This window comes from Aythya ferina (assembly GCF_964211825.1).
Source record: "Aythya ferina genome assembly, chromosome: 3".
NCBI classification, from domain to species: domain Eukaryota; kingdom Metazoa; phylum Chordata; class Aves; order Anseriformes; family Anatidae; genus Aythya; species Aythya ferina.
The window spans coordinates 115,055,014-115,069,065 of record NC_140298.1 but is presented as its reverse complement, the minus strand read 5'-3'; the positions used below and the strand labels follow the sequence as shown (position 1 = coordinate 115,069,065).

General features: G+C 51.0%; 1 protein-coding gene across 2 annotated transcripts in view; it reads left to right on the top strand.

Moving 5' to 3' along the window:
• TNFRSF21 (TNF receptor superfamily member 21) overlaps positions 1 to 11,753 on the top strand; it is a 31,666-nt gene extending 19,913 nt beyond the window's left edge. The window contains exons 4-7 of one of the 2 annotated variants that reach the window (XM_084513431.1): positions 353 to 618; positions 6,802 to 6,855; positions 9,267 to 9,486; positions 10,275 to 11,753. In XM_084513431.1, the coding sequence (XP_084369557.1) occupies positions 353 to 618; positions 6,802 to 6,855; positions 9,267 to 9,486; positions 10,275 to 10,504 (770 nt within the window). In that variant the 3' untranslated portion in view covers positions 10,505 to 11,753. The remainder of the gene's footprint in view (positions 1 to 352; positions 619 to 6,801; positions 6,856 to 9,266; positions 9,487 to 10,274) is intronic. The other variant, XM_084513432.1, reaches the window with a different exon arrangement.
• Positions 11,754 to 14,052: the final 2,299 nt, after the last annotated feature.

The window sequence follows — 14,052 nt, the reverse complement described above, 5'->3', positions numbered from 1 at the left end:
TGATCTCAGAGGGCTTTTCCAACCTTAGTAATTCTGGGATCTGATGATTCTATGATTCGATGATTCTATGAAATGTGTTTGAACATGTTATGGGGGCTGCTTGTCTGCAAAGCTCCTTGCACCCCAGGCTCATAAGCTGTTCCCTCTTGCTTAAAATACTCTTTTTAAAAAAATATTAATTTATTATTTAAAATGAGGATTTTTTTTAAAATTATTATTAAACAAAAAGTAAAGTGTGCCTGTTTAGGTTAGGGACAGGAAAACCTTTTCCTGGAGCTTATGTGTGCAACGTTGTGTGTCTCTGAGCCTCCCGGCCCCCCCATGCCTCACCTGTGGCTCTTGTCCCCCGCAGGCATTGACATCCTGAAGCTGGTGGCAGCCCAGGTGGGGAGCCAGTGGAAGGACATCTACCAGTTCCTGTGCAACGCCAGCGAGCGCGAGGTGGCCGCCTTCTCCAACGGCTACGCGGCCGACCATGAGCGCGCCTACGCCGCCTTGCAGCACTGGACCATCCGCGGGCCCGAGGCCAGCCTGGCCCAGCTCATCAGTGCCCTCCGCCAGCACCGCCGCAACGACGTGGTGGAGAAGATCAGAGGCCTGATGGAGGATACCACGCCGGTAATGCCGGGCTGGGCTTCATGCTGGCTTCTCTGACGCGTTGCATGCCTTGGTTTGCTGTGGTTGGGTGCTTGGGACTCAGCTGTGGTCTCAAGCTTAGCTAAAAAAGCCAAGTAGCTGGACCACTGTTTCTCCCCAGAGCTCCTCAAAGGCTTATGTTTATGCCCTGTGTTGCTTTTGAGCAGAGCTTTGTCAAGCTTTTGAGTGAGGTTTCTCTGAGTTTTGATCAACTTTCGGGTCTCGTGCATTGTGGTTTGCGTGTATCTTTGAAGGTCAGCAGGAGGTGGTTTGTGTGTATCTTTGAAGGTCACATGGAGGACCTGGTCCTTGTGCTGGGGAGGTAGCATCCCCCTTTAGACTCACTTGTAAAGGCCGTTACCGAATCACCAGGTTTTTGTGGGAAGAGCCAAGCATCCTCAAGCTCTAAATGGTGCCACTGTGGAGCAGTGAGTTGCTTCCTCCATGGTGGTGACTGGTGGCATGGGGACAGCCATGTCCCCTGCATAGATAAAGGGTCCGTGTGTGCTGTCCTCCAGAACTGTTGCCTTTCTGCAGCAGCTCTGACTATAGAACAGGCTTTCCCATAATTTTGGAGAATAAATAATGGCTGCAGGATATCCTGTAGCAAGGTCTTGGCTGGGTTGATGTTTTTGGGAACACAGATCAAAAACCAACATTGGTGACCTTTTCAGGTTGTTTTGGCTACCTGCTGCCCTAGCTGTTGGACCTTTTGGTTTTGTTTTTTTTTGAGGGGCTGTAATTCAGTGGTCTTCTGAAGAAGTTTCGGAAGGTGGTGGATTGGGCTTCTTCTGAACGTGAAAGCCAATGGGACAATACATAGATGGAGGTGGGGAGGTCAATGGAGGGCTCTTTCCCCTAAACCAGTTTATGAAACACCTCCTGCTGGTCTTGGAAGTGATTTCTACCCAAAGAGAAGCAGGTGGCTTCCTACAAACCTCTGCGTGCAGCTTGTGGGGATCAGGCAAGGCACCTTCATGGTTGTACATAGTGAAGGTTGTGGGGCAGGGGATTCCTAAATCCCCTTTTTGGGGCAGGGCCATCCCCAGGTGGCCTCTCTGAGCAGGCCTCTGGTCCCTTTGCATACCCTGCATGACTTTGTGTAGCACAGCTGTGTTCTGAACATCTTGGCCTCTCGTAACCACAGCACAAAACCAGTTTCTATGTATTAGTGGAAGTCCTTGGCTTGCATTGAGTTCATCAGCAAAGTGCTTCATAATTTGTTTTATTCCTTCTTACTCCAGTATGTCACGCTCTCCATTTCCTACCATCCTCCAAGATTTTTGGTGGGCTTTTTTGCTTGTTTTTTATTTAAAAGTGAAAGCCTGAGACAAAATTATAGTTAGGAAATCAGGCAGAGGGGAAAAAAAAAAACAAACAAACTTGTTGTCTTACAAGTCTCTGGTACATGTGGATAAAGCTTCCAGCCTGTGCCATGTGCCAGGAGGACACGTTGTCCTTTTGGTCTCCTCGAGCAGGTAGTAAACTCTGTTCTCCTGGTTACTGTTTTGAGTGTTACAGTAAAGTGCTGGGCTAGGACATCAGATAAAACCTGGGGTTGGTTTGTCAGCACAATATCTAATTAACAGACCTAGATTGTGCAGCGTTCAATGCTCTTGAACATTGCTCTGTTTCTGCCAGGATTATCAAGTGCTTGTTCTCAAACAACAAAAAAGAAATTAAAAAAGAGGGTGTTAACTTTGGGAATTGGCTTTATAGAGTGACCCACTGAGACCCTGGACTTCGGATGACTGAGGAACTTGCTTAGATGAGTGCCCATTAATCTGAAAATCCAGTGAGTGGATATTTTGCAGAATAAGCAAACCCTGATCTTGTAGATACTTGTACACAGGCTTTCTGGATCTTGTGCCTGTTAGGCAAGGTGCTTGGAAACTTGGGCCAGAAAAAAACAATCAGCCTCCCGGGAGGAAACCCTACAGAATCGCTGTGGTGGCTGAGTGGGTAGAAGGCGCTGGGGAATTGATGCTCACCACGTGGAGATGCTACAGGGCCCCTCAGGGGTGTTCTGGTGAGCAGCTCAAAGCTTTGTCTATTAGGATTTGACTGTGTTTGAGATACTTTAAGTGCTTGATTTCATTTTTTAAAGAATCCCAGTAGACACAAAACCCTCATCTTCGTGCTAAGAGGAAAACAAGCATGTTGTCTGCTTTGCCTGTAGAAAGTGGGATTTTTTTTTTCTGCCTATTTTAACAAATTCACCCAAGCTGGCACTTTCTCTTCCCCCATCTATCCTTTGGGTTTTTTTTCGGATGAGTCTGTAATGATCAACCATACCTGTGGCTGTTCCTGAAGGCTGGTGGTTTCGCTGCAGCAGGGCGTGGGATGCTGAATCCTAGCAGTGCCCTAGGGCATGGATCCTGCAAGGTGTTACCTGCTGTAACCCATTTCCTTGAGTCAGATTCTGCAGGTTGGGCATGCTGAAAGCCTCAGGGGCTGTTCCATCCCTCTGGGACACACGGAGAGAGGCAGAAAGCTGTGGGAAGCGTCTTGTGCAAGGTAGCCCCCAAGGCCTGGAGCCTCAAGCCCACAGCTGAGCTGCATCGCGGCAGTCCTGGCCAGGGCAGCCTGTTGCTAAATGCTGGGAGCAGACACTGAGGTTTTGTTTGGGTTTGTTTTTAATTGCTCTGGTATGAAAGCCTTTAATTAGCGCTAATCTGTTTGGCTCTCAACAAGTTGTCTGTCCAAACACAGCCCGGGTCGAGGCGGTTTCTCTCTGCACCCAACTGGTTTGATCTGAAGGAGTCGTGGCAGAAGTCGGTGCTGCGTTACATCCCTCGAGCAATGAGCCGTGTGGGAGCAGTCTTGCCAAAAAAAAATGAAAATAAAAATAAAATAAAAAGAGCTTTTTATGCTGTGAGGGAGTGAGGGCTCCTGTAAGCGACTCAGTAATGCACATGGCAGCTAGCGGGGCGATGCGGTGCCAGCACTGTGCGCGCAGGAGCAAGCAGCAAGCATGTGCTGGTATGGGGAAATGCTTGGAAATCCCCCTTTCCTGCAGAAAACAGCTATGGTAGGGTAAGGTGAAGAAGAAAACACCAACACCCCCAGCTCAGAGCTGACATAGCTCTCAGGCTGCAAATCAGTACCCTAAATCCAGCTTTCCTTCACCATCCCATTCTCTGTTGCATCCTTGTCCCAGATCCCGTATCCAGCTTCCATCTTCAGCCTGTGCAATCTACAGGAGCAAAGCTGCTCTCGTAGTGCCCCATGCCCACAGGAGCCTCTGGGGCTCTGAAATATAAATACTTACAACTGTTGATAACGTAGGAAAAGGGAATTAATGTAAGCCTCTGGAGCATTGTGGTATGTGGCATGAAGACTTTCCTTTGCGTAAAGAAGAGCTCCACTGAATTCTTGACAGCTTTTTTAGCAACAAAAGATTATGCTGGTTTTACACCACACTGCGTGAATTTAGGTTAAAACTGGATTAGCCCCCTGAATCACTTCACAAGTTTTTGCAGCAGTCGCTGATCCAGAAAACAAAGAAGAGCACGGTGGCTGCGGGAAGGGGTTTGGGGCATGTTGAGTTTGCACGGCTCCCGTTCAGCACTGGCAACGAAGGCTTTCTTTTTCCAGCTCGTAGGGAAGGCTTTGCAAAATCTCTGCCCTTCCAGGCATGCTTGCTAGGGCAGACGGGTGGCTGCGAGGGCAGCATGCGAGCCCAGGCACACCCCAGGTTAGCGATGCTGACGGCAGCAGAAAAAGGGAGGCGAAGGGCGGAGAAGAGGGAGAATTCACTGCAGCCCCTGTAGATTGCAGTTTGGGGGTTAGAAGTGGAAAAGTTCAATGCGGCATGGACGCCGAGTGGAAATTTGGGGAATAAGAGCATTTTCAGGTGGCTGCTGAGTGGTGCCTGTAAGCCATGCTGTGTTTGCTACTGAGAGCGCGGCTCCAAGCTCGTCACATTTATGGCTTTGCTGGCTCCCCAGATCTTTTGGGGAGCTGATGGAGGGAAGCAGGCAGCCTTGCTTGGGGTATTCAGCAGCAAAATAATAGATAGTAGGGGAGACATGGAGGGGCTTGAATACAGAGAGGAGAACTGCAGCCCTGAGCCCAGTGAGATTTAGGTCCATTGCTAATTTCCCATTGCAGATAATCCTGTGAATCAGCACATATGGCAGAGGAAAAGCCCAGTGTTAGCAGTGTGCGACATTAAGCTGTGCAGTTTTTGGGGTTGCTGGGCAGAAGAGGGATGTGAAAGCCCTGGGTGAGGCAGTGGCAGCACTTTTGGGGGCCTTTTCTTCCTCTTTTGCAGGCCAAAACCTCTGGGTCAGGAGGCTGGCGCAACAATGTTTGCATCCAGCCCTGGCTTCGGGCGGTTTCAAGCTCCTGTGGATTTGCTTCGTTTCCTCTTTTGTCAAAGCAGAACTGGGCTGGGGCCAGTAATTTGACTGTGTGTTGGCACGAAGCTGCAGTATGAAGTGGCTAGGAGCCAGGGGAAGGAGTAGGGCTGGTTGGGTTCGCAGTGGTGGCAGGACTGGGCATCGCCGGTTTTTGGCGGGTTTGCTCTAAACCCTGGGTCAGTTCTCAGTGAACTGAGGCTGTGTTTGAACCAGGCTGGAGAACTGGAGATAAGCACAAATATAACTTCATAGCAGGTGCAGCTGGGTTTGAGGTTTCGTGGCTTTTGTAGCCCCATCTCCTTTTGGTTTGCAGTGTACTGGGCTCAGGAGTGTGAGGAGAAACTGGAAGATGGCGGGATCAGAAAAAAACAAAGGAGACAGTGACTTCTTCGGCCCATAGTTGAGTTTGGATGCTCTTTATCCAGCTCTTTATCCAGATGGTGGTCTCGTGAGGGTGTCCTGTAGGTTTAAGGGCTCCTGCAGACTGGTATTTCTCCTCCTGTCTCCTCCATGAGCTCTGTGTTGAGGCCTACAGCCCGGGCCTGGTGTCTGCCCGGTGTCATCTGTTGGCTGGCAAGCCGGGAAGCCATGACCTCAACTCTAAATTTATCCCCTCTGGGATGACACGTGGCCGCCTGACCTGATCACCCCACCGTCTCCCTCTGCGGAGGTTTCCCCTCCTTGGGAATTGTGCTTGTTTTCTAAAAGCAGCGGCTGTTTCATCCCTATTTGTGTTGGGCAGGAAAAACCCGACCTGACCCCAGCACGGGCGGCAGCTGCTGTGGGCTCCGTGCCCAGAGCCGGGCTGACCCAACCCCAAACGCGGCCTTTTGGGGGTTGGGGTTTGGCCGAGAAGGAGCAGTTCCCGGCTCTCGGCAGCGTTTGAGGCTCGATCCTCCCACGGTTGAGGCCGCCAAGCTCCTGAGGCCGGTGTCACTCGGAGACAGCGATGTCGAGCCCTGGAGGAGCCGCCTGGACTGAGCAAACACAAACGCATTCCTCCTCCTCAGCATTTCTTCTGCAGATCGGATCAGCAGCTTGATAACCGGCTTGCAAGGGTTGTTTTGAGCTGATGCAGTCTGAGGTTGAGACCTGCCGGTGCTCAGGCTGGGTGGTTTGGGGTCTGGGCTGTTTTTTGTGTCCCCAGGGCTTTCATGATCGGCTGGTTGCTGCCTCGCTAGGAGGTATCACCTCAGGGGGATTTTGATTTGATTTGATTTTTAAAATAAAAATAGCAGAGGGGTTGCAGTTCGTTTGTCCCAGCTGATCTTTTATTGCGGTACAGTAAAATGAAGGCAGACGTTTTTTAGCCAGAAAATTGGACCAAGTAGTTCAAGCAGAGCCAGCGGGATCACCGTGCTGGCACCGGGCAGTTCCATAAATGTTACATAAAATGAATGCAAGGCCAGGCTTACGCCTTCCTTCTACTTCTGTCCTCCTCCTCCCTCCCCAAAAGGCATTTGGGAACAGCCTGCAGAAATCCTCCCCTGCATAGAGCATCCTCCCAGCCAGTTCAAGATCCAAGGGGATGCTGCAGCGTGTTAGAGCTGCATCCTAAAGAGCTCTGAGCATACAGGAGAGCCTTCAGGATTTTTTTTTGGCATTGCAAACTTTTTGCTGCAGTGCTCAAAAAAAAAAGAAAAAAGGCTCAGCATCCCAGCAGGATGGACCTGCGCTTGGTTGCAGGAGGTTGCTGATGCGTCAAAGCCACGCTTGGTGTTCTGCTAAAAGCCATCAGCTTCTCGCCTCGCCTCGCGGGACCGCGCATCTAACGGCTCTGTCTGTCTGTCTGTCTGTGCAGGTGCAAATGCAGCCTCAGTGGCAAATGCAGGACTGCTCTAACGATGATGGAAAGGTGAGAAATACAGTCGCTCTGGAAGGGCAAAAGTACTGCAGAGGATTTATATTTTATTTTTTTTTCCAGCCCGAGCAGGGGCACGGCTGCTGTGGTTTCGCTTGAAATAGGAATTGCGGCGCTGGTTTCAAGCAGATGAGTCACAGGCTATGAATGGTGTTTTTACACCTATTCCACAGGCTTCACCTCAGAGCAACCTTTTACTTTCCCTGCCCTTTCAAAGCCCTCATTCCCACTTGCTTTCCTCCCGCGGTTTAAATATTAACGCTCATCCGAGCATCCTGTTTGCTTTGCCTAATAAGCTGACGAACGCTCAGCTATTCGCAAGGGTTCAGGCTCCGAGGACGCCTACAGTCAAATAACCCCGGGTGATTTTTTTTTTCTAGCGTGCTTTAGCAGCTGTTTAATTAAACTCCAAATAACTCGCACGCTTCTGGGAAGTGTTTTCCCCTCTGCTGGGAAGGCAGGGTTGAGGTGGGTGGTTTCTCTGTGCCTTCCATTTCAGGGGTCCTTGGCAGCCAGGTCTGGTGTGGAAATCAGGGCTCAGGTTTGCAGCTGGATACTAAATGGGGTTGAAGGAGGGAGAAATGAACCCTGTTTGGTTTTATAGGGGAAACAGGAGCACACCGCAGCTTGGAGGGCAGCCAGGCACTGCTTCTCCCCCGCTGGTGGCAGCGGGCTGCAGCTCGTCAGCGCACTGCTTCGGGGAGGGAGTCTGAGAGCAGAATGCAGGCTCTTTTAATTAAAAATTAAAGCTGACTTTTATTTATAACACGCCTATTGCATAACGCGCTGAGCCAGAACAATTCCTCCCTGTTTATTTTCAATGGGGGCAAAAGGGGAAAGAAAAGGAAAAAAATAAAAAATAAAGAAAACAACCACACAAGCCTTTTTATTCCTCCACAAACAGACTGAAATGTGAATTTGATGTGAGCTAACAGGCGTCTCAGTGGACATGTGATTTGTGGGCGGCGAATTCCTCGACACAGATGAGGAACGCACGGGCACATCTGTGCCTCTGCTGCTGGATCTGTCCCTCCCCAGCATGGAGGTGGCTCTGCAGCGCCCTGCCTCTCATCCAGATTTAGCTTTTTGTTTAATTTCTGGGCAGCAGGTGAAGGGATGCAGGGAGGAATGGCCATGTCTGGTCTCTGCGGGAGGAGAATTCTGCTCTTTGGTGTGTCGAGCAAGGGCACAGGGTCTGGGATGATGTTAAATAATCTGTGGTCTTCAGAGCAGCAGGGGCAGAGCTGCTGGCCAGGGACATGGGGACGCAGCCCTGAGGCTCTCCTGCCTGTGGGAGTAGAAACCAAAAATGCTGTGCTTGAGGCTCCCCACCCCAAGGGGATTCTGAGATGCTGAAGGCATCAAATGTTGGCTGCTGAAGCATGGGAAGAAGGATGCAAGGCATGGGATGAGTTGGAGGGTTTGCATCTCCACAGGTCCACGTGGCGCTTTGGGCTCTCCGTGCCTTTGCGACCGTGGAGCCAAACGCAGGCTGATGGTTTGCTTCAGGGTTATGGGGCAAAAGTGAAGGTGCAGAGGTGATGGTGTGGTCAACACGAGGCCTTGCTTGTCCTTTCTGACCCCGAGTCAGGTGGGGATGGATTTCTCCATAACACATTAATGGGGTGCTCACGGGAGCAGGGGCCAGACGGGGCATACAAATGATTAACTTGGAATGTGGCTCAGCATCCCAACTGGAAGGCAGAGTGGATGTAAATCAGGAACATTGTGTCCCCAAAAGCTGAAATCCCAGTAATGCGTGAGGAACTGGCATCTGAAGCCACCAGAAGTGGTTCAGCATTGCTACCCTGGTCAAGTGTGCGTGGTTCGTGGACCTCACCGAGGGGGTAGTAGCTCTTGGTTGGAAGTGCAGAGCCAGGCTATGCCTCGTTCTTAAGAAACGAGAGCTGTGGAGTAGGTTTTTTGGGATGGGAGTGGATCACCTGCTAGGTCATCATGGCACTTAGCCCCTAGGAGCCGTACTTTGGGCATTAGGAACAGTGCAAAGGAAAAGACAGTTAAAGTAAGTAAATTCCTGGGCAGACATTTTGCGTATGCCACCCCGGTGCTGTGGTTGCTCCCAGCAGGGGTGCAGGTCCCCCTCATGCCTGCTGAGCTGCGTGCAATACACCTAATACTAGCACTGATGTCCCCCACAAGTCACCTCTGGTGCCCGTTCTGGGTCAGCAGGTCCCCTCCGAGGAGGTTCCCTGCACGTGGTGACCTCTCACAGACATCTGCTCTCCTGGCTTGTGCTCAGGATGGGCTGGGATGTATTGAAAGCTGCCGCAAATTCCCTTTGGGATGTGGATGGTTTGGAGCAGCAGCTTGTCGTGTAGCATCCTCATGGCTCAATTTGGTTTATTTTTGTTTTGTTTTTTTTCCCTTCTCCCTTTCCCTCGAAGCTGGAAGGCGACAAGCTGGCGCTGCCGGTGAACCCCAGCCCGCTCAGCCCCACGCCCAGCCCCAGCCCGAAACCCCCTGACGCCACCGTCCTCACCGTGGAGCCCTCTCCTTCGGAGAAGAAATGCTTCTTCGTCGACGAGTCGGAGCCCCTCCTGCGGTGTGACTCCACCTCCAGCGGCTCCTCTGCGCTCAGCCGGACGGGCTCCTTTATTACCAAAGGTACCAAAGTCCTCCTGGGGACGTGGGAGGACCAAAGTGCCATGTGTGGTACCCAAAGGGTGACCACAGCATGTTCCCCACCATGGGGATGTGTTGTCACTAAAGTAACTGTTCATCACATGCCAATTCAAGACCAGGAATATCCTAATAGCAAATATTTGGGAGGGAAAATGCCTTTAAAGGTTTTGAACTCCTTTGTGGTGCTGTCAGAGGTGTAGCATCCTTGGATGTCTAGGGGGGCTTGTGGTCCTTGGGGTGTGTTATTGCATGAGATGAAAAAAATAATATTTTTTTCCTATTCTCCTCTCACCGTTGGTCCCACTTGCTACATTGTGTGACGTGAGATGTAAATCACCATTAGTCACCCACCGCTTTTTGAGGGGGTTTAATTTGCTGCATTTAATTTGCTGCCTTCAGTCATCTTTAACTTCTCACAAAGGTGGAGCACTGAGCTCAGGCAATCTCACAAATCTATACTCGGGTGCAGAAATGAAGCTGACCCAGTGAAAACAACTCAAAATAGCAGAATTCAGCTTTTCTGGCTCCCTTCCCACCTTCACTTCTCAGTGCTGGCCATTCAGCATTTATAACTGCTGTATTTGATCTAGCAGGATCCTGCATGAGGTGCCTCTGCAGCGTTTCTGCCACCTTCTTCACCCCTTTTTTTTCCCCGAGGGGGCAGCAGGGGATGGGCCGGGTCTGCAAGGAGCTTTCCTCCTTGGAGGAACCCGAGTGGAGGCTTCTTGGAGGGGAGTGTTTTGTTAACCACCTGCTCCTTCCTCCTGCAGAAAAGAAGGACACAGTCTTGCGCCAGGTGCGCTTGGACCCTTGCGACCTGCAGCCCATCTTCGATGACATGCTGCACATCCTCAACCCCGAGGAGCTCCACGTGATAGAGGAGATCCCGCAGGCGGAGGACAAGCTGGACAGGCTATTCGAGATCGCCGGCGTCAAGAGCCAGGAAGCCAGCCAAACCCTCCTGGACTCTGTCTATAGCCACCTTCCCGATTTACTGTAGGCACTGGTCACCACGCACTCTCCGAATATCTGCTAGAACTAGCTTGGCACTTGTTAAGACGACCGGCGATGCGCAGGCGGGTTTTGCTGTAGAATACATGGCCAGTATTTCCTCGAGGTGTCCTTGGTTTCTGGAGGGGGGCAGCTTGCCAGTGTCGCGCCTCTCCACCTTAACTCTGTCTCTCAGTTAAAGTCTTTGCACCCTCTGCCCCCTTCGGAGTCTGTCTTTTTTTTTTTTTTTTTTTTTTTTGTCTTGTTCTCATTCCAATCAAATCAGTCGATGCACTTTAAAATGCAGTTAATGAACTAAAAGACCACGAAGCCGGTGTCACTTAGGTGTTGAGCCCTGGGGTTGCTCTGTAGCCTGGTTCAATTCTCTCAAAGCTGTTCCTCTGAACGACGTCTCCTGCTACCTCCCTTCCGCCTCGGAGTGGTGAACGGTGAAACACGCGAAGCCGATTGTTGCTGGTTACCTTCTCTTAATGCATCTTAAGCTTTCCCCCCCTCCCACTCCCAGCTGACTTTTTTCATGTGCTATCGTATAGCTCACGCCCATTGCTGCGGTTTTACTAGCACGGTTATTTATTGTATGGTTTTCACCTGGACAATAATGCATTGTGCTCCCATAAGCTAAAGCAGAAGCGGTTGAATGGAAAGGAAAGGTTCGGTTCCGCCGACCTTACACTGATAGAAAACAGCCCTAAACCAGTCCTTTGCCTGCGGTGGAAGGGAACCCAAGCGAGGAGCATCCTGCCTGGCCGCTGAAGGGGACAGCAGGTCGTAACAGCGCCGGTGCTGGAGCCGGGGAGGCGAAGGCTGCTGGTTCTGCTCTCCTTGCGGTGTAAGACTTACCGAGCTACGCTTTTACACTCGTGTCTCTTGTTTTTTATACAGACATGGCCGATAAGGGGAGGTTCTCCCGAGATCCTGCCTGGCCTTAAAATAGTCTCTTCAAATCACACTTCACTTTTTATCAATAAGAAAAAGGGGGGAGGGGATGGGGGGGGAGGAGAAAAAAAAAAAAAAAAAAAAGCTGCATCGTTATAAGAAGTCTGTCTGATTATATTTGCAACTATTATGCTCCCGTAATGAACAGTCTGTAATATGCTCAATTTGAAGAAATTACGATACTAGGGTGGCATGTGCTGCCTTGTGGGAAGGGGTGGGAGTGGGGGAAGAGGGGAATGAACTGAAAAAATTGCCTTCCAGTGTACTAATTTATTAATAAATACTAGGTGTTTGTTACTTGACCTGCCTCTGTGTTAACCTCCTTAACACCCTGCTCGGGGGGCACCTTGCTCGGAGCAGGGGCTGCAGGGTGCGATGGGGGGTGAAGAGAGAGAGATTTGGGGTTCAGGGGGGGCTTCTTCAGCCTGTACAAAGCCTTGAGGCCAAAATGCACTTGGCTTTCTGTTGCAAACACTGCCTTGAGGGCGGCTGGGGGTGTGTGAAGTATCAGTTTCCCGGGATGCAGCTGCTGAGCTGATGCCCCGCGAAGCGAAGGGCTCATAGCTGCGGCATTTCTGTTGCCCTGTTGTGTTAGCAACATCCTTCCCATCCCCAAATAACACAGCCCTCGTTCTGCTCTACAAATGGAAACCTTAGTGGGACGCAAGCTTCTGTTTTATAATACTGTCATTTTGTATACCAAGCTGCACGGGGTGTTTTCTGCTCTGTGTTCCCTCTGCCTGGCATCGGAAATCCCTGCTAAGGGTGAAAGGATGAACCTTTGACCACAAAGCTGGGTGAAATACCTCCGACGGACAGAAATACAGAGCAAAATAGCAAGAGCCTTTAATGGGAGCGCTGGGATGGGATTCCCCCTTTCTGGGAAGGAGGCGTTGAGCTCTCGGTGGCTGCAGTGTGTGCTCGGAGCATTGCAAAGAAATATTGAGCATGGCTCGTGTGCCTGGTTATGCTGGATTGCTGAAAGTGGTATTTTGAGGTGGAGCCGAGTGCCACCCTGTTGGCAAGCATGTGTTTGTTTTGTTTTTATCTCTGTGTTGGGAGCGGTTTTGGGTTGCCTGGGCAAGAATTGACAAGGGAGGAGCAGCCAAGCATATGGAAAGGCATGCACTGGTGTGCTCAATCGATAGCTTTATATAAGCACAAACCACCTGCTGTAGGTAATCCTTAACAGGTTCCTGGAGTGGGGGCCTGGTCCAGCTGGGAAAGTGGGGATTTGTCCTTTTTGTGATGGTCCCATGGGTTGTAAAGGCCAGAATCAACAGTGCTTCCTTCCTGGAGCACCACCATCCCGTTTAACCTGGCCTGGTGGCACACAGTGGGGCAAAACAGCCTTTGGGCTCCTTCTGTGCACACTTCAGCATCACTCCTTCCTTGGCTTGACCTGGCCCTTGATCTTGTCCCTGGCTCCATCCCTTTCCATTTCCTAGCTGCGATTTCATCCGCTGGGTGCATAAGCATTTCTCTGCAATATATAAGCAGACACACGCGTGAGAAATACTTTACATATCTGGGGGTGTGCGGGGGAAATGTCTGAGAGCAGCTGAGCCCTGGTGCACGCAGGGTATTTCCTGGCACTTCGGGCGTGGGAGGTGCGAGGAGCCACAAGCCCAGTGCCCGCACCCTTCCTCTGCACCAGCTCCCATGCCTTAAGAAAATATCCCCTGGGTGGAGTGGATGGGCTTGTGACCCAGAGAAATAATGTCTCTGTGGGTTTGTGACCCAGAGAAATAATGTCCTCGTCCTTGTGCGTGGCTTGAGGTGCCGAGGGCAATGTTCAGACCTGTGCACGGTGCAACTGGAAAGGGTAAAGCTCTTGAGAGCAAGGGTTTTGAAAGGCAAAGCTGTGACTATAAAGACATAAATAATATGTATAAAACCCCATTTTGCTTTTTTTTTTTTTTTTGCAGAGTATATATTCAAAGCACGCCCTTGTGACTGCATCAGTAGGCGAGAGGTGCAGGTTTGAGATGTTTGGGTAGGGTTGGTGTAGGTTTGAAAAGCTTTAGACCTCAGTCATGGTTGCAGTGTCTGTGTCCCTGCATGCCATCTGAAACGTGGGGACAGCCAAGGGGGGGAATTTGGCTGCTGGGGTGGTGGTCACGGACAGAGGGGACAGAAAACAAGGCTCAAAACCCACTGAAGGTGCCTCCAGCATCCTTGGGACTGGAGGGCTCTGCTTTTCCCACCGTACTCAACGCCTCCATTGCAAGTGAAGTCTGGAGATTTTTTTTAAATTACCTTTTTCTTTGTGATTCGCAGGAGGTCCCCGCAGAAGATCAAGGCACCCGGTACAGCTTCCTCCTATCCCAGCCCACCTCCAGCTCGGCCCGACGGGGAATTAATTGCAACATGGACAAATTGGCGCAGCCAAGCTCTGGCACGAGGTTATTCCGCCCTGCGGCTCTCCCTCTGCGTCAGCTAATTGCCAGGGACTTGCAGCACAGTCTGTGTGTAGGAGGAGGGCTCTGTGCAGCCTTTGTGTGCACAGCCGAGGTGGGCGATGCCACCCCAAGGACACCGCCACCACGGGTGGAAAGGGGACGAGGGGGCATGGGGACGGGCGCCGCTGGGTGGCCCTGG